This window comes from Aspergillus niger (genome assembly GCF_000002855.4).
Source record: "Aspergillus niger supercontig An13".
NCBI lineage: Eukaryota > Fungi > Ascomycota > Eurotiomycetes > Eurotiales > Aspergillaceae > Aspergillus > Aspergillus niger.
In genome coordinates this window covers 271,630-295,655 of record NT_166528.1, presented here as the reverse complement: position 1 = coordinate 295,655, position 24,026 = coordinate 271,630, and the positions used below count along the sequence as shown (strand labels likewise).

The 24,026-nt window shown below is 50.3% G+C and overlaps 5 protein-coding genes across 5 annotated transcripts; 2 read left to right on the top strand and 3 right to left on the bottom strand.

Annotated features, from left to right (window-relative positions):
• Window positions 1-1,132: 1,132 nt before the first annotated feature.
• Window positions 1,133-2,927, bottom strand: An13g01200 (uncharacterized protein; the record flags this gene model as incomplete). Its single annotated transcript, XM_001396222.3, has 4 exons — window positions 1,133-1,192; window positions 1,259-1,391; window positions 1,694-1,747; window positions 1,936-2,927. 4 exons carry the CDS (start codon window positions 2,925-2,927, stop codon window positions 1,133-1,135), a joined length of 1,239 nt encoding a protein of 412 aa, XP_001396259.3.
• A 1,797-nt stretch (window positions 2,928-4,724) lies between these two features.
• An13g01190 (uncharacterized protein) lies at window positions 4,725-5,950 on the bottom strand (the record flags this gene model as incomplete). The annotated part of the gene is made up of 7 exons (XM_059743819.1): window positions 4,725-4,773; window positions 4,846-5,397; window positions 5,464-5,483; window positions 5,555-5,604; window positions 5,689-5,703; window positions 5,774-5,801; window positions 5,894-5,950. The coding sequence occupies 7 exons, from the start codon at window positions 5,948-5,950 to the stop codon at window positions 4,725-4,727; spliced, it is 771 nt and encodes a 256-aa protein (XP_059602048.1).
• Window positions 5,951-7,043: 1,093 nt separating this feature from the next.
• An13g01180 (uncharacterized protein) lies at window positions 7,044-12,930 on the bottom strand (the record flags this gene model as incomplete). Its single annotated transcript, XM_059743818.1, has 2 exons — window positions 7,044-8,234; window positions 8,305-12,930. The coding sequence occupies 2 exons, from the start codon at window positions 12,928-12,930 to the stop codon at window positions 7,044-7,046; spliced, it is 5,817 nt and encodes a 1,938-aa protein (XP_059602047.1).
• A 1,391-nt stretch (window positions 12,931-14,321) lies between these two features.
• Window positions 14,322-16,911, top strand: An13g01170 (hypothetical protein; the record flags this gene model as incomplete). The annotated part of the gene is made up of 7 exons (XM_059743816.1): window positions 14,322-14,391; window positions 14,487-14,528; window positions 14,583-14,631; window positions 14,750-15,021; window positions 15,501-15,644; window positions 16,315-16,536; window positions 16,763-16,911. 7 exons carry the CDS (start codon window positions 14,322-14,324, stop codon window positions 16,909-16,911), a joined length of 948 nt encoding a protein of 315 aa, XP_059602046.1.
• Window positions 16,912-18,421: 1,510 nt separating this feature from the next.
• On the top strand, window positions 18,422-22,342 carry An13g01160 (uncharacterized protein; the record flags this gene model as incomplete). The annotated part of the gene is made up of 6 exons (XM_059743815.1): window positions 18,422-18,877; window positions 18,943-19,261; window positions 19,313-19,582; window positions 19,632-19,934; window positions 20,187-20,380; window positions 20,432-22,342. 6 exons carry the CDS (start codon window positions 18,422-18,424, stop codon window positions 22,340-22,342), a joined length of 3,453 nt encoding a protein of 1,150 aa, XP_059602045.1.
• Window positions 22,343-24,026: the final 1,684 nt, after the last annotated feature.

Below are 24,026 nucleotides of genomic sequence, written 5' to 3'. Positions count from 1 at the left end.
CCGAAACTGCAACTGCAACAGTGACCATCACCGATGACACCTGCCCAACCGGCACGCCCGGCGGCGACGGCGACACCGGACTCGACTTCGGGCAGTGCTCAGACCCGAGTATCTCATGGCAATACGGACTGGACAACCGGACAGAGTGGAGTTACATCACGAACAACCAGGTCGAGTTTGAGCACGGGAGCTCGACGACCATCGATACGTTGATGAACTTTATCTGTAATCGGTTGATTAGCCCGTGCAATGCGCCGCAGGAGACGATTGATGCGTGCTATAGTGCGGAGGATGAGGTGAATAGTAGCGGGCTTGTGGGGCAGGATGCGGCGGATTTGTGGAATGAGTTGATGGCTTGATTTTCTTTCTTCATCTCTTATCTATGATGAAGTTGGAAGTAGGTGAGGATGGATGAGGACATGGTGTTGTCTTTCTTTTGAACTTCTCTGCGTTTAGTTGCATTGATTGTGTTGTGTTTGTTGAGTTATTATGTTCTGTTCCTCGTGGATTTGGTGCATTTCATAGTGTCTGCATTTATGGCTGCATGGTTGCATGGTTGCATGGCTGCATACTTGGGTTAGATCGCTTCTAGATCTTTAATACAGTTCTGCTCATTTTCCACTCAGTCAACGAAGTCCATTCCAACATCAACTACTCAACTACAGTTTGATACTCTGCACACCAACACAGATGGAACAGAAATGACGATCCATTCAGGAAAAAAAAAAGTAAAGAAGCAACAAACTAAAGACAGGCAAAATCCCTGCTCGATCAACAACAAACAAAAGGAAATCAAAAGGAAAAAAGACAAAAAGCCAAACCAACACCAGAAACTCCGGGGCCATATGAGAATGTAACAAAAGAAAGATAATAATAATAGACCGTGACCCAACGCCAATAAACCCACGCAAAATGTGCCATGATGCCATGGTCTTTGGTAACTATCTACCGCAAAACAAAACAAACAATCCCACTCCGCTGCTCTCCCCGCTTGGACTCAAGTCCAGCTAATCCTCCTTGATCAACAATCTCCCTTATCTGTTAGATCCATTAGCTTCTCTCCTCTTTAATCCAACTCCGATGGATTCAACTGCAAGCTTACCTCCAACCTCTCCGTCACCAGCCACCAAACTCAACCCAAGACGAGAAATATTCCCTCCCAGTACATCCGCATGATTGGGTAATATTCCGTCTATCAGTTACACGTTAGCATATACTAAGCTCTACTAGATACATGGGCATGCGAAGAAACACATACCTTAACGCGCTTCCGGTGAAGCGCAATTAGCCGCCCGGTGTAGCTCCGTCGGTTGTCGTCGTCGGTTGTCGTCGTCGTCGTTGTTGTCGAAGGAGGCGTCGATGTTGTCGTGTTGTCGATGGCCCACCACCATCTACAAGCTACAGTTAGCTTCTCTTCTGTATATCATGTCAATAGGGAGCTACTTACCCCCAATCGGCCTCCGGCGAATCGGTGTCGTCGTTGTCGTCGGTCGGTCAGTCGGTCGTCGTCTCGTCGGTTCGTCGTCGTCGGGGAGCTACAACGGGTTGCTGACGCTCCGAGTGAGGGACTACGACTTAAAGCCCGCGTACAAGCTTGCGTCATTACCCCTCGTTAATAGGGAACCCTCTGCTGCGGAATCCTATACAGTCTCGTCAGTAACATAGCTCTATGCTCAGCTGATGATAGACATACCTCTCTTCGGTGCTCAATGCGCCACCAATACCACAGCAGGATATACGCCAGCATCTGCTACCCGATCAGCAAAACCTGGATGGTCTGTTTCCCCCGAAACAGACCAGAGCCAGTCCATAAACAGACGCTGACAAAGGAAAAGCGAGAAAGAAAGGACGACTTGGAAGAAAGCCAAGGAGACAAACGAGTGTGGGTAGAGAAGGGTAAAATGAGTGACAGGAACGGGGAGGAAAACGACTCACAGCCGGAAACCACCACGTTGCCGGACCTTCTCTCGGAGCATGTTCCAAGCCGTGAAGACCGTGGCGGGACCCCAGCGTGGCCTCCTGGCAGCAATGCTAGCCAGTCGGTTGTACTGACACCCTTCACGGCCACACGGCTCCGAGGCAGAGTGACAGTCAAGCATCACATAAGAGTCGGAACCCCAATATGTGGTGTACTTTTCTAGTTCACCCTCCTCATCTGGCTCCGAGCGAGGTGTAACTTTCCAACCCTGAAGGTGACCCATGGCCGCCAACGGAGCTGGAAAGACATGCTCGCGCCGAACTATCCAACAGGACACAGGGATGACGGTGTCCTCGCCGAAACGAACAGACTTCACGGACTTGGCCTTACGTCCACCTGCGCTGGCCTTGACCAGAGCAGGCTTAGCGAGGACTTCGTCGATCCGTCTGATCGCCCGACGAGCACGCGCCGCCATATGTGGGCTGTAGATAGCCCGGTCGGAGGGAACAGAGGCTCGTTCGACTCGGGGGGTAGGGCGGGTTGTCGACCGGGGTTTCTCGACCTTGGGTGTAGCCGCCCAAGGCCGAGATCGTGCCTGTCGAGAAGCCCGCCTTTCCTCCAGGCGAGAGGAAAGAGCAGAGCGAGTTAGCGAACGCCCTGCCCCAGTGGCAGCTGGGGCAGGTGGGGAAACAGGGGAAGGAGTGGATGGTCTCACAGAGACCGGCAGATGCGAGCCCTGTCGCATCTGGGCAAAAGAACGGACGCCAGGCGAAGCTGGCTTGCGGGAGAGGGAATGGACGCCAGTCGAGACTGGCAGGAGAGAGCGGACGACAGTTCGGGGGGGCGAAACTGGCTGGAAGGAGCGGGAAGAGGGAACCTCGTAGTTCCGGCGAAAGACGAAGCGTGCGGTTGGTGCCATCGGAAACGAAAGGAATTGCGCGCTCGACTTGAACCGGTCGGCTACGGGGGCCTTCTTGTAGGGCAACCCAGGTATCCAGAGGCGAGTCATCTGAAGTACCTGGTCAAAAAACGGATAAGAAGGGTAAGGGGAGGGCGAGGTGGAAGAAAATAAAGGGACAAGGCAGCGGAAGCAGAAGCTATAAAAGCTGAGCTAAACACGAATGGGCTTGAGGGAACGCAAGGTGATAAATCACGATACTAGCATCAAGGGACCAAACGGTGTGGGGAGAGAAGAGAAGAGGGGAGGGAGGGAGGAAAGGGAAGAGAGCCCTTATATACTGGGGCATGTTTACTATCGAGGCAACTACTCTCGAGGATGAAGCAGAAAGTAGAAGGAACGCTATACAGAGAAGGTATGAACACCTCGTTGCCATGGTAGAGTGTGCAATGAACGACGACAATGGCCACGATATGGGAAGGACCATGCGAGAGAACAACAGACCGTTACCCTGTACGGATGTCCTCGCTCCAGAAAGAAGGCACGAACTGCTTCATCTGCAGACACTCGGAGCCGAAACAGCAAAGCAAGAGTCAGCACAACAACGACTAAGACCATCCTCCCAAGTACATGATATACCTACAGGGGACCTGCACAGCAACATGACAGGCCAAGTCAAGCCAAGCTCATGTCAAAGCAGTTAGCGCCGATCCCGCCTGCATAGAACAACAACCCACCTCATTCACTACTTCAGATACATTACCCCAGGTAGGGAAGGAACGTGTTTCCTGGGAGACAGGGTGGGAGGAGGTAATAGTCCAGGTGAGTCACTGCATAGACGAAGTGAGTGAGGAGGAAAGGAGGATGGGAGGAGGAAGGTACGTATCTTAACCAGTTACCCTTATGACAAGCCGTTTGCTATGGCTGTCTTGGGGGCCAGTATTGAGTATATTATGGTGTAGTGAGTACGAGGGTGGAATGTCTCTAGGTTGGAAGATAGCGTAGTAGTCCATGGCAGTGATATTAACTTCAAAGAAGATCGTTGGCTGCGCTTCAATTTTTTTTCAAGATACTTCTTCTATTTCTACTTCTACTAGTACTACTTAGTCGTGGTGTCAAGGTGAAAGTTGAAGTGGCAATGTCACGACTCCGACTAAGTATTGACGGTGGATCATTTGATAGTACTACTAACTAATATTTACTGCGGTGGCATAGTGCATTACACTCTGGCAGTATATGTCAGAGCCCTACCGGCACTGCCTGGCAGACTAAGCAGGATATAAGTAAATACTAATGCCGGTACTACTTCAGTGTGCACTATATTGGAGAGTAAACGGAGAGATACGGTCCGACAGTATGATATATATACGTCTGCTATGTTGGCGAGTAATACAATTACTATTACAACTAAAAGCATGGCAGATATATATATATATTTATATATCGTATTCAAGACATGTATCCAACTACACGAGACATATTATTAATTACACCAGTGGCACAGGCAACGTAACTAATCCATCCAAACACAAACACGTCGTGAGTCGGGAAAGGATCAAAACAGGGCTTAAGCTAGAATGCAAAGGCAGCGACATAGTCAAAATGCACGTCTCTCATTACCCGTTTCCATGTCATAACAATGCGACAATCGATAGGAAGATATGCTGTCCGAATTCAAAAACTGGAAGAACAACAATAAAAACATAGTGCAAGCATAGCAGAGACAATAGAAGAAAGATGCATAGCCAGAAGGGCTTCCAATGGCGCTACTACGCCCGAGTCCCCAACACAGTCATATCAACCCCTCTGGCATATGTATGCAGTATCCGAGACCTGGTATCAACAACTCCCAATGTACAAACCTTTCCGACGCCGAGCCTGAGTTGTCCTGATTGATTGTGATATCATTCAATCCGTGGAGGACTCGTTGACTTCTTGCCCAGGGGGCTTAGACTCGCTCTGCAGTTCAAGTGTCAGTACTAGACCAAGCGGGTGTACTTAGTTATTGGCTGGGGGTTCGATCACGTACGATCTCCGTCTCTCGCCCTCCTTTCGGAAGCCTTCAATGATCTTGGCCATTTCCTTGCGTCCCGACCGAGCATCAACCTTCCGCCCACCAAGACTCATGCTAACTTTCTCATTGGCGTTGGCAGTGAGCAATCTCTTCAGTAACAAATGGCGCATGCTCAAACAAACAAAAACGCCACAGTCACTTCCGTTCTCCTGTACTGGCGAATCCTCCAGATGAACATAGTTGATGGGTCGTCCTAGTAGTGCCGCGAATTTCATAGTCACCGTCCGCGCCTCCCAGAAATTCCCCGGGGGCAGCGAATCATAGTGGAACGCTATCCCGTCCACAATTGAAATCAACAGTAATGACCAGTGTGTGCCTCCCTCTGCTTCCGTGACATTGCGACAATCGTTGATCGGGAGGAAGACATGCGTGGTTCGAGAAAAATCGGGGAGGGCTTCACGCAGAGAATGCGGGTTTGGCGTCTGCAAGATCATGAATGACATGCTCGGTCGAAGGAGGACGATATTGGAGGACCTGTATTGCACAAGGAATTCGTGTTCAAGGTATCTGCAATTGTTGATCTAGTGAGCCTCATGGACGGGAACTTTTCGTGAGGTAGGCAGGGAAACTTACTCCTCCCAGAAGGAGATGACCTATGACGGTGATTCGGCGTGTTAGCTTTCCATGTAACAGTAGAGTAGATCATTAGTAGCATCTCACGAACATTGTCGGTCAGCCAGTCATTCTTCAGCGACTGCATGTCCCCTCGTGTTACTGTATCCGTTTGTTAGAGACCGGGATCAAAGAAGCGTCAAACGGCGGTGGATTTGTTTCTTTAATCGGACAGAAAAAACGTACATCGAACATCATGGTCTAAAACTCAATCATTATTATTCATCTACATCTCTCAACGGCAGCGTGGGAAGAAAGCGAGAAAACTTACAACTTAGATACGCATCATCCGGGTTCAACTACGCCACGTTTAGTCTGTTTCCCAAGCCGACAAGACCCCGCACATGTGAAAGGGTAATGGACGAGGGACAGAAAGCTCCGGTTGACCTACTGTATCGCCAAATCGTCTCATCCTCCTTTGTAACTTCCCAAGCCCACCGTCACGCATCGTGTTTACTCCAAGGAGACTATACTGGTCGCCCTCGCCTTCGATCTAACTGTTCGTCCACTTCGTCCACCGAGGTCACCGAAGTGTCGAGGAATAAGGTTCCGCTCACAACCAACGGAGGGGGAGAAAGGGCTGAAGAAAGGCAATATATCGGTAACCTTGAGTGTTCGCGATAGGCCTGCAAGACAAATCGGTAGACGAAAGCCTAGGCAGGGGATGTTGGTATTCGTCTGCCTGGTCCGTGGGTCTCCGTGGGCGGAGGATCAATAGAGACAGGTGGGAATCGGCTGGTCGAAACGATCCCCGGCTGCGGTGCTCGGATCACATACGGCAGGACGTCGGGGGCCAACTGCGAAGGGAAAGAAGGGGAGTAAGGGAGATGATGATGCAAGCTCCAGCAATTGACGAACCGGGGGGAAATGGAGACGATGGCCGACGAGCGAAGTTGCAAGTTCGTCGTCGGCCGGCGATCATCAGCCATCCTCAGCCACTCTGGGGGAGGCGCCGCCAGACGTCACCTGTGGCGGTGCGCTCACGTGGTTCAGCCCTGTTACGATAGCCTATTAACTATTAGAGATCTACTCGGTAGCTGTATGGAAATTGGCTAGACAAACATTGATTCTATATGTAGGACATAACATTGTAGAGGCACACGCTAAGCAATCCATTCACTTCAAGCAAGGGGTATCTAAAAGTACATCTCAACGTCTTGATCCGACGCAACAATTGTCAGAAAAGTAATATCAAACTCCCCTGGAGCGCACATGGCCACCAATCTTCCATCCAATCCTTCCGGAGATTCAGCATCCAACATGACATCAAATCAGATAAACCAGATAGTTCGCCAACACTATATCCCACCCAACCCGCTGAACGTAAGCAATCAAAGAAACAACAGATTAAAGGCAAATGATCGGTAGCGCGCCGTAGAAGACGCCAGGTCAACATGGGCCAACAACAGAGGGTGATGAGCTGGTAGATGGAGCTCATCGAGGGACATAGGCCCCTGCCAAAATTGGCGCACCAATTTGGCTTGTCAAAATTTCCCCATGGGAAGTATAATGATAAAGGATGTTATTAGAAATAGTGTCTCTCAGGCTGATAGCTTTGCAAAGTGCTTGTTCCAAATCCATCCAACCTGATGGGTAGGGTCGTCCTGATTTTTGGCAAGCCAGAGCTCTCCTTTTTCGGCGATGACATCAAATATCTCTCCGACCACATACGTCAGGTAAGGATAGCCAGCCTCGCGCCGTGCGCGGTCGATATTGAACTCATAGATGCTTGCCGCGAGGAAGAGCACCGCTGGCTCATGGGGGCGTTCGCTATGAGTTGTTGCGTTTTCCTGAGGGTTGTCTGACATCGGCATCGCTGATGAGAAAAATCCCGAGTACCGCCCATCAGGAGATGTCGGCGGCTCCTCGACTTTCGCGCCACCGTTCCCATCACTCGAAGGACCGATAACATCCACCAGGAAGGGTGAGTCGAGACTGAGGCGGGGTAGACTTGGGAATGCCTCGGTGGTGGAGGTTGAAGCTGGCACAGACGCGGTTGAAGTGCTAGTGATCTGCTGCAGCATCTGACTTCGTGGTATTTCGGCCGTCTCATGCCCCGTACGGCCCGAAAAGGTGGAATCTGCCCGGTGGCGACCATGGGATACCTGGGATTGAGTCTCGAAGCTTGGTGAATGGAACGAATGACTGCCATTGCCGAATTCTTGAGACATCTTGGGCGAATCCTCCATTGTTGATCCCACGCGTGTACTAACACTATTAACCGTAGAAGGCCGCCGCGGCGAGTTGATGGTGGCTCCTGTTGAAGGCGTATTGAAGTTGACAAGGTTGACAGTATCAGCAAGCAGGGAGCCATTGCAGATTCCCAGGGATAGGACCTGCGATTCAGAAAAGTTGAAATTGCAGGACCAGTCCTCCACAATCTTCTGGATGTCTTCCGGGAATGCCTCGAATAGAGAACCAAGCTTGTGCTGTAGTTGACGGAACCAAGTAGTCTGTATGTGCACGAAGTTCTTGAGACACGCCTCCATCAACTTAGCAGTCAGGGCATAGAGCTTGGGAAGCTCATCCTTAAGGGTCTCATTGAGCGCAACAAACTGCTCTCCTTGTTCGGTAGTTTTCTTATCAGGCTTGTCTCCTCGCTCCTTCGCGGCTTTGAACCGAGCATAGTCCATAAGGCGCTTATCGCGCTTTCTCATTACTCTCTGAGGGCCATCGTGGAGTTTGAGCAACGTGACCATTGGGTCAATGACACTCTTTCGAACAACCGCAATCTGAAAGACAATCACGAATTAGCCATAGAAGCACTATCAGAGGGGTTGAAATCCGGAACCCTCCACTTACATGTTCAGGCAACGCCACAGTCATTATCTCCGCAACAGTGGTCTTCAACTCACGCCACCTTCCTTCCAACTCTGCATAGTTCGATGGTGAAACGTTGACGAACCCTTGGATTGCCTCGACAAATTCATTAAATCCGTCCATGGAAGTCTGCACTTCGCGGGTATACATTTCTGCGTCGCGCATGACAAGTTGCAATTGAAAGAAGTTGTCCCCAAATTTCTGGGCCAGTGTGTCGTATTCCTTGTCCTCAACCATGTCAGAGAGACCCACCTGCTGCTTCAGTTTCTCCGTACGTCGACCGAAAGCCTTAGACAGGCCTGCCCTCACATCGGATTCTTTGCGTTTGCGCCCTACCACCTGGCCCACTAGGTCTGCACGTTTCTTCATCTCGTTGATACGCACAGAGATATTAGTAACTTCCTCGAGGGCGCTGACAAGTGCTGGGTGGTCGGGATGGTCGTCGGGCGTGGAGTCGAGAAGTTCAGCCAACAGAAGAGGATATTTCAGGATTCTTTGCACTGGCTTCACGAGAAGAGAATCCAGGTCCCATGCCGTCGTTAGGTCCGAAGCCCAATCTCGGCACTCTTTGAGCCAGATTGCAACCTTAGGGTTGCGCTGCAATGTCTGGAGCTTCTTATTAGCAGCATCATGATTCTTCAGGTAATCCGCATAGACCTTCTCCATGTAGCCCATCTGATTCATGAAAGCTTGGCCAATGTAGGTCATCCTATCTTTGTCCAGGTCGGATATGCCCGCCGTGCTTGAGTTCTCCGAATCAGTCCTGGAAGCGTGGTGGCGGGCACTACGCTTGCTACTCCAGCGTTGGGACTTGGGCATCACATAAACGCTCTTAGCTGCCTCCTTCAGTGCATCTTGAAACGCCATGGAGAATTGCACGACCTGATCGGAATTCGCAAAGAGAATCTTTACGTCCTCCGAGGAGAGATCCAAGCAAGAACTCGAGGTTCCTTTGTAGATATCGTCGACGACCTTCATGTCTCGTCCAAAAGTGTACTCTGTATCGACAAGTTCCTTGATCACATGCCGGCGCTTTTTAAGACGACGTTGCTCGGGAGATGGAGATTGTGCTTTTAGACGGGAAGGCTCTGATGTTGAAGGAACCAGTGAGGTGGAAGATGAGTCGAACGTTTGGGGAGACGGTATCGGGTCCAGCCTGCGAAGAGAGGAATCCTCGCTGCTACCGGTGCTCTGAACAGGATCCAATGGCGCAAATATGCCAGAAATTATAGTACTCAAACGTTGCTCTGTGGCATTGACATTTGAAGGCGGTTGCATTCGCTGTTGTGGGGCGATATTCTGGGTCGGTATGTCTTCTTCAGGTGGCTCTGGGACCGACGGCAGCTGCTTTTCGCGGGAGTCAAGCTCTTGGGGCTGATGTACCTTAATAGCTAGACCTAATCCTTCATCGGCTTCTTCTGAACAAGAAGATTGAGGATTCGGGGTAACCAGCCGTGGAGTTGTAGCACTATCAGGCACAGGGCCTGTGTCGCCGTTCTGTGCCTGCAGAACAGACTCATCCTCAGCAGCGGCCACCTGCATCCAGTCCATGATCGAAGGGGATGCATGCTCCCAGTCGTCACGCAGGACTAAACTTGCTGTATGTCCTGGCCGCTCCAAAGCAGGAGGATCCCGTAGACGAGATACAACGAGCGCGTCATCAGTTAATCCTTCGGATCCCTGATCCGTCTCCTTGTCCGCATACGTCTGCGATGGCTCCGGAGAGGCGCGGATTGCTGGCAATGGAAGTCCATGCCCCCTGCCATTTGCCAGCTCCTGCAGATAGAGCTGTCCAACTCTCTTTGAGTCCCATCCACCTAATCTTGCTAAGCTCGAAGCGTTAGAAAATGCAAAGCCATTCGGGTGAGCCACCGCTTCTTGTCTACCCTCCTTTGCGTTTCCATCCTTGGGGGATGATGAGCTCAAAAGTTTATGATCGGTAATCGACGGAGTACTAGAAGAGGCAGAGCAGGACTGAGTCGCGACTTCACTGTCTTCAGTGCATTGTTGTAGGTGGGAGAAATCATCTCCACTATTGTCGCATTGCTCGTCTGCGGAATGCTGATTGCGAAGGGATGACGACCAGGAGCTCATACTCCATCGATTGGATGTCTCCCCGTTCATCACACCATGTCGCATGTAAATATCACATGACTCCGGGTTATCGCTGCTGTCTGCTTGATCATCGAAAGCAAAAGCATTTCTTAACCTGGTAGGCAAGGGATCCCTCTCATCGTTGTCGGAGAAGCTACACTCCTGCTCATCGCATGACGAGCTGCTTGGACTGGACTCGCGAATATTCATGATCTGACTCAACAGAGTCCTGTGAGAAGTATGTAGGTCTTTTCGTGACAGCTCAACTTGTGGCTCGGTATCAAAAGCAGTCACATGGGTCTCATTAGACTCCGAGGTAACATCAGACGCCGGGGGACCGTGAGACTTGGGCTCATATGCCAAGTCCCTTTCTATTATCGCTGCGTGCCCAAGGGTTGGTGAATCCATGGTCATCAGGTGTGTATCAGAAGCGCCGTCTACATTCTCCAGTGTAGTATGGACGTCAGTGTCGACATGGAGCTCGGGACGCGGTCGAGGGTCCTTCGTCTCGGGTACTTGGTTTGATTCTTCAATCGGGGCCGCTACTGTTTCCTCAATGACAGTCTCGTTATCATCAGCGTGGAGAGAAGGCTGGACTTCACTTTCCGTGGGTTGCGATGGCTCAGCGGTGGGTGCCTGCGCGAGTTCAGGCTTGTCTTCCTGGGCTTTGGTTTGACGTCTGAGTTCAGCAGCCTTTTCCTCCTTCCGCTCATTCTCCTCGACGGTGCGATTGAAAGCCTGTTGTATTTTCTGTCGCCTAGTTGCGAAGTCGACATGGCCTAGCTCCGGTAATCTTCGTTCGCGCGCCCTGGAATTTCTATACTCCCGATCGCGGTTGATCTGCCTCTGAAAGTTCGATACCGTCTCGACTACTTTCGATCGAGATGATTGAGTATGTGCTATAGGCTGGCGTGGTCGGGAGCTGCGTAGAGGGGGTGACTTTTTCGGGGGAGGAGCGGCGATGTAGGCTTCTAAAAGCGCATTTCTTTCCGGAAGCTGCTGGCGCGACCGACTATGAGCCATTTCCCGCTTCGCGCGTGGTGATGCGGCATAACCTGGGAGTTGATCATTTTTCGGCATATCACGCGGGGATTTGGGCGAGGGTTTGGGAAGGCGGCTGGTGCCTTTTGGTGGCAGATGGACTTGAACAGTAGCACGGTTTCCGGAATGAGTGCCGGCTCTTGAAGGGGGAGGAGACTCGTCTGAAACGGAAGGAGAGTTCAAGCGGTGGGATGAAATCGGAATGCGTGATTTCGGGGTATGCGGGCTGTTGTCTGGGCATGCTTGGGAATTGGCCTGCAAGGGGGCCGGGACCGCCATGTGGGAGTCGGGGGGGCTCGCTGCCACCTCGATAGACCAATTTCCAGGAATATCACTCTTCGTCCTCCTGTGAGGGTTTGTATTTGACCCTGTACTGACGGACTCCAAAAATGGTGTGCGTCCTAGGTACCACGCAGTGGGTGTCAGCGGCGTCACACCAGCCGACGGATCGAAAGGGTCTAAGAAAGCTGGATTCGGGCTGGGAATGATCCCGTCAGAACCTCGACGCCGTATCCTCGACGAATTTCCATATCCAGAAATCTGCGGACTCGTGTCAATGCGAAGCGGTTCGCCAAGAGTAGGTCGTCGAGGGATCGCGTCTGATGAAGCCAAGGTACTCGAATGATTATCATCAAAGCCAGCCGTCGTGAGCGAAGCTGCAAGAAGGTCTGACGGAGACTCTGTGTCGAATACACTCCGCGGTTGCCAGTGGCCAGATTGTGGTCTCGATGAAAGGTGGTGTGTTTCGCGCAGGCGAGGGAGGGCTCTGGATTGTGAAGAAGACTGGGTCGGGCTGGTCGGGCTGGCAGCTCTCGAAGTTACCCGTGACCGAACTGTGGATGTGGAAGGAACAGGCAGAACTTGGTCGACGTTGTTGTTGAATTTGTTGATAAGATCTTTGAAGGATGTCTGCCCCGATCTTGCCGCCGAGGCCCGCACTGATGATCCCCAGGTAGGTTCGTGCCCAACGCTTTTATACGATGAATCGGAAGCGGAACGATACTGGCTCAAACCCGCACTCGTGGATTCTAGCAAGTGTATGGGTACCGAAGACACACGCTGGAAAGGTTTTGGACGGTTATCTGCGGCGGCGTCGCTGCCCACTTCCAACATAGGATGACCGGCGCTCAGGTCGAGATCTTCCTCGTCGTTTGCAGCCACGGTGGGCAAATGTGGGCGATAATAGTCGTCTGGATCAGGTGAAGATCGATCGTAACTGTTGGGATGACCTTCCGGGGGTATGCTGGTAGGTCGAGGGAAAGGTTGCAGGTTCGTGAGACCCGGCTGAGTGGGATACGCTTTACCGGACAGAGGAACAGGAGTGGAGGACAGCGCGGCTAGGTGGTCTTCGCGAGCGCCATTCGAAAGAGCGTCATAGAAATAGTCGGTGGTGCTTTGGGAGGATAGGCGCTGGTACTGACGGGGACTGCCGTCAAAGAGGCCAGAAACGTGCTCGACATCACCCTCGGACATCTTGCATTCTTCAGGCAGAGAATCAGCGGGATGCTCCTTCGTGTATTTCTCGAAGAAATCATAATGATGGGGAATTAGAAAAATAATGAAAAGGGAAAGGAAGTACCCAGCAGATTGGTTGGCTGTGATTGCTCCAGTTCAAGGGTGCTAATCTTGCGATGCGTTGTCCACAGCTGGTAGGTCACAGATGCTATTGCAGGCTAACCGGCCAGAACTACAAGGCACAATCGTCACCGGGTAGTACCACCCGAGCACGGCGTCATATTTGAGATCAAATGCGATCACCAAGCCAGCGGTGGGGGACGATCCTCGACCTGTATGCTGAAGGCCGGAGGAATTGTCCCACTATTGACCCCTCCAAATGGAAAAGAGGCGAAGAAAACCGAAGCCCGATAGATAATAATCGGACAAGTTCTAGGGGGGAATAGAGGGGGGTGGGAAGGTAACTTCCGTTGGGAAGGACAACGACAAGACGAACAATGACACAGCACAGGCGGAAAGAAGGAAATGGGAACCCTGATGACTGGCCAAAGTAAGACGGGCGGGACGAATGTTTGCACGGCGTCTAACAGGGGAGCGAGGAGGGGGGGGGAAAGCGAAAAGGTCCGTTACAGGCGGGTCGGGGAGGGGTTTGCTGAGGTCAAAGTGGCAGGGTAAGACTGCAGTAATAATAGCAAGAAGAGGGAAAAGAAAGAAAGAAAGAGTAGGGAAAAGAACGGGGATGACGAACAGGTAGGGTCAGTAGCAACATGATACTCATCAAATAGGAATCATGGGCGACGAGCCCAGAATCGGCCTGATGGTCCTGTCGATTGAGAAGGGCTGCAGGTGGGCCAACAACCAGCAGCCCTGTTTGAAAGTGTCCGTGTTTCTACTTATTTTTATTTTATTTGATTTTTTTCTTTCTGATTTTATTTTAATTTTTTTTACGATCTAGTTTAAGTAGGCTAAGTATGATGCGTCCTGAGAATTACTCCATACTAAATTGGGTATTAATTAGTACGTAGCTGCGACAGTTTTGGGTGTGGGTGCGGAGAAGGTGGATTAGGGGCCGGCAAACAATTTAATTAATTGGAGGAAGAGGGAGGGGGGGAGGAAAGGAACAAGAGAGAGAAAGAGAGGGACAATCGGAAAGCTGGAGCCACCCAAGGATGCATCATACTGTTAACTATGGATGTTCGATAAAGCGATGACTCTTCCAAGTTCCAACACGACATACCTAAGTAACAAACCAACCTAAGCCAGCCGAGACAACGTCAAGACGGAAATACACAAAAGACGCCGAATAAGAAAAAGGAAGGAAAAGAGAAGTCAAAAGGTAAAGAGGGTCTCGATGTCTGATGCCCATTCAGTCTCATCCCCCTCCCCCCCTCCCACTTATGCCCGAAAAAATGGGCCTGTTAATCCGAAAGGTTACGATTTGGGGGGAAGATCCATCAAAGGAAAGATTCGCTGTGTACGGTAATGCCAATACCTGAAACTGCCAGGCCGCTGATTACTACGACCTGTTCGCTACGGAGAACGGATACTAGCCGGCGGTCTAGTCCAGGTTTTAGATCTTGGGAAGACCGGCCTACGGTGCTTAGATGACGAAGCAGGTTAGAGTTAAAAGATAAATGACTAGTAAACTCATTCAATCGCGACAGTTCAAGAAAGGTCGGTCTTTGATCCCTCTTGTGGCCACAACCTGGCTTTCCCTAGGTGTAAACAGAGATAACAGCCCCAGGGGTATGAGACAGGCGAAATTTGAGGATCTATCTACTATCTAGATCACCATTCACTGCCGATCCCACCGATTTAGTGGCCGGCTTTCCCGCAGTCTGCATCTAGTGAGGCAGAAGGAATGGCTATATGATGGAGGGAAAGACCTATCCGCTGCGAGGCATGCTAGCGCCTTATCAGTCTTCGGATCAGGAGACGTTCTAGAGAAGAAATTTTCTTCTAGATCGTTTGACACCAGGGAGGAAAGGAAAAAAGCAACGGGCACAGAGTTTGATTACATGACCCGGCCATTCATTCTCTTGGTTGTTGTACCATGGGACTCTGTCTCATGCACCAGTCTTTGTTTGATTACTCTTCACCAAGCCCGTGGTCCTTCAGTCTTGTCGGGAAAGAAAGATATTAATTGAGGGATTTCTCCTTCGTCGAAATTTCCCTTGTTCGTCTTGCAAATGCCAATGTCCACGCCGAGTCCTGTTCTTCTGGCCAATGCGTGGGATGGTCGATAATTGTGTTCTCTTTCTGATAGTTAGTTATGCTTGTGCTCAATGCTTATCTCATCATTCTTGTATCTCACGTATTGGATGCGTACTGCGTACTATATACATACACGATACAGTAATATATTGTCTTATGCTTCTAAAAAGCAGTGTCTTATTGCTCGAGTCAGTTATTGCATCGAAGTGTTTTCCTTTCTATTAGGACGTGACGTGACATATACTAGCATATTATTTACGATGTTGGGTCGGAAAAGACCTTATGGCTACTATTCAATCTATTCATCCCCGAAAGGTAGGTAGCAGCTTTATGTATACGAAGATATGACTCCTCTCATGAGTTAATGAAGTGAGTGGATATCCCCCGTGATCATCCTTCTCCTCCCTCCTTAGTAGATAGAGACTGCACTTCTGCGCGCCGTCTCTGCCTTTCCCATCCGTTTGACAGTGGCACCGTGGGAGCAAGGGAGGAGGAAAGGGGTCATATCTGCCATGTCGGTGAGTCGGAATAACTACATCGAGCTAGCCCCACGACAAGAGCATGCCTTTATACGCGAATCTGAGTGGGACATACTACATAAAAGTACTTGTTGTGACACCTGAATGAGCTACCCTATTGGCCTGCTGTAGGTCTAGTAGATTAAGTACTACGGTAAGTCCTCATGAGGTAGGAAGAATATGTGCCTTATCAGCCTATCCAGAATTAGCAGATCTGCTGCTAATGTGGTCTTTATCATACAGGAAATGCAATTTTCCACTCACCATCCAATCGCGCAAGCCATGTAGATCAGTTGGTTGGTTGGATTGATCTAAACAGCATATTGCCATATCTGCGGGACGTATAGTAGTCGACTCTATTGCTTCTGCTCTGGTATGTAACATGCATCTGTCAATATCCCGTTCGCATGTCACCGCCTGCAATAAGAATCATGACGTACCTGCTTCGCTCCACTAGGCCCGGTCATGGAGTGGTCGTGGAAGAGTCTAATTTAGTTTAGAGTACTCCGTGGATGGATATACTCAAGTGACACTAGTACGGAGCGTCGTGTTGCGATCTGAATGGACGAGTAACCTTGTCGGCTTTCAACAAGTCCCGTCCTTCTCCCAGCATTGCTAAGATACCATCACCGACACGGATTAACAAAGGACGCCCTTTTAGATTAGACAGGTGCCCTTACCACCACACCGCTTATTTCACAGCTGTGGGCAATTGGGCGTCCTTGCAGTCAGAATGGAAAAGTACCACGGACTGATTTGCATGATATAATCATACGGGGTAATCGGCAGTCTCATGCAGCGACACTCTTCGTTCTGTTCGACTTGCTTCTATCTTTTCCCCCTTCCTCCGGGGGAGGCGTTTGCAAAACCAGGGCTCCGGGACTTGGATCAGGTACCAACAGACAGGAGGCAGAACTGTCTGTCAACATGCTTTGCATACTTACCAGGGGCTGTTGTTTTCAGCTAGCCTGTAGCAAAAAAGAAAACTTGACCCCCCGGACTCCGCAAGGCGAGAGAGGCTGACGCGGTGGGGACGCAATCATTTGCAGTTGATTGACCACCGTCGGGAATGCTGGCTCTCGCTACTACTTGCTAGAGCCTAGCGGCGACCTTTCTAGACCGCCGTCGTTCCAAGGATCTGGCTCAGCTCCCCATCCTTGTCCGTGCGGGCACCGTGGCTACGATAGTTGAACACAACCTCATTATGATTTCTATTCTTATCCGGCGGTGTCTTCAGGAACAAGGGATCGACGGGAATTCGGGCTGATTGGATAGTTTTTCTTTCCATTTCCAACCAGTCTCGTCCGCAATCCGGATCCGAGTTCCAGCATTAGCGAACAGTGTCGTTTTCACCTCCGTTTGAAAGTGTAAGGCATGGTAAGTGGAGAGAGAGAGAAGCAAAAGAAAGGAAAATTAAAAAGAGGAGTGGGGCATACGGATCTGAGTCTACTCAATACGTACTGTGTAAGTGTGTCTCCCTCTCACCAGTCTTAGGCCTTGGTGTCCTTCACCCTTGCTACGATACATCTTCCCGGTCGCAATAATGCAATGGTAATAAGTTAATCCAATTTCAACCACTGACGGAGGAGCTGGTCACCCGGCGGCCCGCCGGATGTCGCCTTCTTGCATCCGCCATCCCTTTGACGGACACGCCAGGCTCTGTTCTGCCGCCTGCAATGTTAGTCTTTTAAGGTTTACACATCCTACGGCTGAAGAGAACTTCTAGATCGCGTCCAGCTTCTCCTTAGCTCGGTTAACTCATGTGTCGGTCCTTTCATTGAGGTCATAGAAAGGGAAAAAAAATCTTATTGTGTTCCAGTTTAACTAAGGACTGCCGAGCAGGAGTTGGCAAAGATCGGCGGTCGCTTACAGATCTTCCCTTCGAGAAGCGAGCATTAGTGATCCGATGCCGCCAATGACCAGTGTGATTTTGGTAGCCTATATGGAGCAAGGGATCCTTTCACAATCCGTTTCTATTGACGGTTTTCTGTCAGAACGTGTGACCCGCGTTCCCAGGTATTCAAGTTCTTGAGAGGTGCCTGTAGCCACCTTGCCCTGCCGATCTACTTTGGGAGTCGTTTCAGGAGGAGATTCGCTCTGAAAGTTTGAATGAGCAATAGTCCAACGAAGCCTATAGTTTCGAATAGTTCGACGACGCACGCGAAAAACCGGCGCCTCAGAAGCTAAATAGAGTTCATCTTCAAACAGAATAGTGGTTCTGTTGCCTTACCAGGCTTCCCATTGAGGGACGTCTCCTATCGAGCTACCTTTTGGAAGGTTCGATTATTGACCGTTTGTGCTGCCTCCTCGGGATATGCGTCGGTGAGTGGAGAATTGTTTCACTCCCAAACATGGCGCCCCATGTTCTTCGATCGCTTGTGGGTTTCGACTGGGCTTCTCTGGGTTATCTTAAAGGGGGTTAGTGTGCATGCATGCTGGCTAAATGACCCTGAGCAAAGAAGCAGGTGGCTCTTCTAAATCTCTGAGTCCTGGCAACGGACATGGCAGAATGAGCAAAGTACTAGGAGGGAGTATCCGTAGCAATTTCGGTATTGGTTGACTGGTTTGCAGAAGGTCGGCAAGGACGGCTGCTCCCGTGATCCCCGACTGTCGCGTTGCCGGAGCGCGTCTCAGCGCGCTACCCTTTTTGGGACATATCACAACACCTGGTCGCCAAGTCCCCTGTGGTAAATGTAATGATCAGACCACCCATCAATGTGAGGCAGGAATTCGCTTGCATTAAGGGATCTGGCCCTGATTGACCCCTCAGTTCTCTCATGGGCAAGAAGAGGAAGAGACCCATCAAGGGTGACCGTGCGCTGGACAGGTTGTCGCAGCCATGCACCTCTCCAGCATCCACTTGTTTCAAGGGACTGCGCAGCCTCGCTCGTGATGATGCTGCAGAGCACTCGCATCCAGTCATCTCATTATACTATTCTCAGGTTGTAACACTGAGACAATATCTTCTATGCCAAATACCCCTGTCCTCCAAATCTCGCCGTCGGAGAATTGTGTCAATATGTCATGAGCCGGCTCCTGCAAAGACAAGTGACGATGGTGGTTCAGGAGGACTACTTGCCAATCTTCTTAATACGACCCTGGTGGGTATATTGACCGACTCGCCTCCGACATGCAACGAAAAACGCCGGCAAGAGCTAGCCGCGTTTACGCAGTCGCAGTCTAAATCTGAACAAGCCAGCACAGACACCGGACCATTATGTGCCCAGGCAGAGGTATGATACATTCTGGAGTTTATGTATAGGAAATTTCCTGAGTATACACTGACGCTATATTATAGCTTGTTGATTTTGTCATATCCTCCCTGTTTAATCGTGACAGATTCTCACGTCAAAAGCCCCTTCATCTATTAACCCGAGGATACAGACGCGTGAGCGCGCACCCTGCTCATTATGGGAATAGGACAGTATCATGCAGTATTGCAGGCCTTGAGGTGCAGTTCCCTAATGACAATGTCCAGCAACTGAAGCAAGCACCATGGACAGAAGTGCTTGGATTATTGGGGGACAATGGAGAAGAGATCATGCTAAAGCTTCTCCTGGACTGTGGTATATTTGTGGCCGTTGATCAGAAAAGAGGAATCTATTTCCAATTAAGTGGTAAGCAGGCTGCTTTGGCAGGCGTATACATATACTAAGATGGTAATCTAGGGCTCCCTCTATCGACCCTTGAACCCGTGAATAAGGTGCCCCAAAACCATTTGATACCAAAGAATGCACTTCCTCTCTCAGTAACAAGCAAGCCTGTACTGGCCCCTGATCTCATTAAAGAGATTAAAACTGACAAGAGTACTTCTGACCACAAGGCGACTATACAAAAGCCAGCTCCTATTGTTTTCCATCGCCGACGAATTTTGTATGCTTCACCAGTGCTCGATCTGAAAGGAAAGATTCAGTTTGGAATGAAAGGAATGAAAAGCCGTAAGTACAGAGAGATCAACTGTTTGGCGCCTCTTAACTGATAATATAGATGTTTTGAACCGCTTTTCCTCTTCTACATCACTCACGCACACTGCTCACGTATTGAAATACATATTCCCCAAACAATTCGGCTTGCATAATGTCTTCTCGAGCGTGTCGAGTGGCCAAGACATGCAGTTCAAAGATTACACTTATCGCGAAGATGAGATTGCAAAATTAGAGAAAGCAAAGCGAGCCCATACCTCCCAGATCACGATCCCAAGACGACTCCAAGGCAAAGCTATAGAGTTGGTCCAGCAGCTGCAGAACCGGAATAAACATTGCTCATATACATATTTACTCAATTACTACTGTCCCGCCGAGGTATGCTCGCAGGCCCACCTATAAGATTTTAAGCTAACGTTTACTATTTAGCATATTGGCCCGTGGAAACTTGGCCCTGAGCCCTTTCATGATACCAATTTGTTAGCGCCAGAGTTTTTGATCACCCAACCCCGGCTGTCCTGTCAGCAGGTATCTTGGTCCTCAGTTTTGGATGGTGGTCACTCAACTTTGAATCCTGGCGACATGTCAAAAATACGAGCACCGAAGCTCAGTTTGACAGACTACGCGACGCCTGCAGCATCCGTATCTGCCTTCTGTAGAGCTGCCTTGAGGAATCTGATTCCCCCCCAATTTTACGGAACTGGTCAGAACAGGATCCGGCATCAAGAAAAAATTCTCAAGCATGTCGATCAATTCGTGCGAATGCGGCGTTTCGAAAACCTGAGTCTTCAAGATGTGTGCCAGGGAATCAAGGTTCGTTGACAACCACGTCCCTGTCTTCCAATACTAATAATCTATCTTCAGGTCACTTGTATACCTTGGCTTGAGCCTACTAGTTCAAGACAAGTATTCAATCTCTTGCAGAACAAGCTGTCGAGGTCCGACTTCGAGAAGCGAACAGAGCTACTTCATGAGTTCGTGTACTATCTGTTCGACTCCATTCTAATACCACTCATCCGAGCCAACTTTTATGTCACCGAGACCCAGTCTCATCGAAACCGTCTGTTCTATTTCCGGCACGACGTGTGGCGCCAGCTGACTGAAGGACCGATGGTTGAGCTCAAGGCTAGCGTTTTTGAAGAGCTGGAGCCAGCCATAGCTCAGCGTATAGTAGAAAAGAGATTAGAGAAAAGCGGTATGGGATATGGTTCATTACGACTATTACCTAAATCAACAGGTATTCGCCCTCTGTTGAATCTCAAGCGAAGATCTTTATTAGCTGGCCATGGAAAACCCGGCAAGTTCTGGAGCGTCAACTCAGTTGTTGCCCCGATCCACAGCATGCTCCAGTATGAGAAAACACGAGCACCGTCCAAACTAGGCTCATGTGTGCAGTCGGTGGGGGAGATACATTCTCAATTGAAGATATTCAAGAAACACCTATCACCAAATCAGGGCTCGATGCCTCCATTATACTTTGTCAAGCTTGATATCCAATCTTGCTTTGACACAATCCCTCAACAGAGCCTGATCCATGTTATCGAAGGGCTGATCACCGAAGCAGCCTATCATTACACAAAACACGTTGAAATGACGCCGTCTGATGAATTCAACGTCCTGTGGCCATCGCACGAAGCCCGGCCAAGCAAGGCTAGGCGGCGATTTGTCGGTAGGGCAGCGCCTGCTGCAAGGCCACAGCACCTGGCAGAGGCGGTGACAAACGGCGAGACCAGCCAGAGGCGAAACACCGTCTTTGTCGACACCCTCATGCAGAGAGAATTCAATGCGGAAGATTTACTGGACCTCCTTGATGACCACGTGCGAAACAATCTCATCAAGTTCGGGCGGAATTACTTTCGGCAACGCAATGGCATTCCCCAGGGCTCAGTGTTATCGAGCATGTTGTGCAACCTTTTCTATGCAGACATGGAGCAGCAAGTGCTGGGATTTCTGCAGTCAGACAAAGCTTTACTGGTTCGCCTAGTTGATGATTTTCTACTCGTCACTACCGACTCCTCATTGGCCATGCGTTTTCTCCAGGTCATGATCCCCGGGCAGCCTGCGTACGGGGTTTCGGTCAATCCAGCTAAAAGCCTGGTCAACTTCGCCGCCGCTGTGGACGGGATTCAAATCCCGCGCCTCGTGGATACTCGGCTCTTCCCTTACTGCGGAAGTCTGATCGATACTCGTTCTTTGGAGATCTACAAGGATCATGAGCGCATCCTGGAAGGGGGCCAATCAGTCGCCACCAGTCTCTCGAACTCGCTCACCATCGAGGTGACGCGAGCACCGGGCCGGACTCTTCACCGCAAACTGCTTGGGTCCTTCAAGCTGCTCATGCATCCCATGTACTTGGATAGGCAACACAACACGATCGGAGTGATCCTATCGAACCTGTACGCGAACTTCGTCATATCGGCGATGAAGATGTACCGATACTTGAAGTCGCTGTCGGGGCGGGTCCACCCAGCGCCCGTGGTGATTCGAATCGTTCGAGATGTGATACACCTAGCCACCCGCATGGTCCAAGCCCGACGTGAGGCGAACTTACCACCAGCAGCTAGTCGTCGCGGGGTGCATCAGTGCGAGGTTGAATACTTGGCTGCCGCGGCGTTCCGGTTTGTGCTGGGACGCAAGCAAGCCCGGTACGTGCGGGTGTTAGGCTGGCTGGATGTCATTCTCAGAGAGAGCCAGCCCAATTCCAAGACACAGGCCTGGCAGCTAGGGCAGGTGGTGCGAACTGGCAATGCGACATATGGCGGCTGGAAGTTCTAGAGACAGCAGATGATCGCGACTGGGAGGCTAGACCCCCTTGCTGAACGTAGATAGGCTGGGAGAGAAGATGCCGAATGGAAAGTGTAGATTCCGCATCGGAGACCAAGGTTGAGCAAGAGTACAGACTAGCAAACACCTGCAGAGTGCAAGCACCACAACAAGAACCGGGTGCGGGTGATGTAATTTGGATGCGGTGGCCTTGGAACGCTGAGAACGGGCATGACGACAGGATTACTACGTATCGAACTGGAAAAAAAGCACACACATACAATCCCCGATGCGGGTGGCGTCCGATCTCAGAACCCACTCAGTTCGGAGTGGAACGGGAAAAAAAGCGAACAGAGAAGCCTGATGCAGGATTTGTAGCCAATTAATCTTATTGTATAGGGTGCAAAGGGCAGGGCAGTTCCTGAATTTGATCGATAAACCTGGTTCCGAGCGATTTAGTGTCGTGGGGTGGAGGCAGAGGCAGAGGCAGAGGAGGTTTCCTGGGCTGCGATCGGGCACTTACCGCGACCGTATGGACGGTGTACCCAGTAGTATTAGTTACCCTCACTAAATACGGAGTAACACTAACTACTAGTAAGTATTAGTGGCTAAAGGAGAACTTGAAGTCCGGAGACCCGCGGCTCGTCGGCCGGGAAAAAAGAAAGGAAAAAAAAAAAACAAAGACGGGGCAGCACATACCACGGATCTGGTGGCCATGGACAACGGAGAATTGGATCAGGGGGAAGGGAGATCTGAAGGGAGAAGAAGGGGAAGAATAGAGTAAAACCTTGGAAAAGGGGGAGGCAAAATACTTGGGCGGGAGTGGTTGCCCATCAACGGTAAATTGTCAACAAAGAGGAATGAAGTTCAATTCAGAGCAAGTTCATAAGGGTTTATCCAGCTATCTAGCGAACTACTACTAGCAGATACGTAGTAGTGACTGCTTGCAACCTTTTTTCTCTCCCTCTTTCTCTACTTCTCCTGGAAAAATAACAGGGTGGAAACCGAGTATCAGCCTTCATTTCGGCTGTGGCGGTGCGGGTAATGCTCTAGTAACTCGCAAACATACACACGACACAAGACGCTATACTCTTCAGAGCCTACTCATCTCACTAATCCTACTAATCCTACTAAATCTAGTACTAACTCGAACCGTTTCCTGGTGAGAAAATATCCACCCTCATTTCACGGCCATTCTAGTCATCCATTAATCCGTGCGCTGTTCGAGGCAGACATCCTTCTGGAAGAGACAGCCAATGATCGCCAGTCCATCGCTGTCTAGTGCCTCGAGTGGGATTGGCCAGGCCTTGTCCAGAACTGCCTTTTCCTCGTTGCTCGTTTGCAGCAGCTTCACTCAGCCCGGCTCACTAAGGACGGAGTAAGTACTCTTGCTGGTCTGATTGCATCCATCCTTTAGTTAGTAGTTAGTATCCCCATCCTAATCTTATCCCCATCCCATCCCATCCCCCTTCTCCTCCTACTCCCTCTTCTTCTTTCATTCATCATCCACCACCACCTTCTTTTCCCATTCAGTTTCTTCCTCCCCCCCAAATTCTCACTCGCTTTGCTTTCCTCTCTCTCACCCTGGCACTTTCGTTTCTTTTCTTTATTTTCTTATATTATTTATCCTACATCCCAATCCTAGTCTTTCGCTTTGAGTCTAGTCTAGTCCATCGTTTCCCATCTCCTCCTCCTC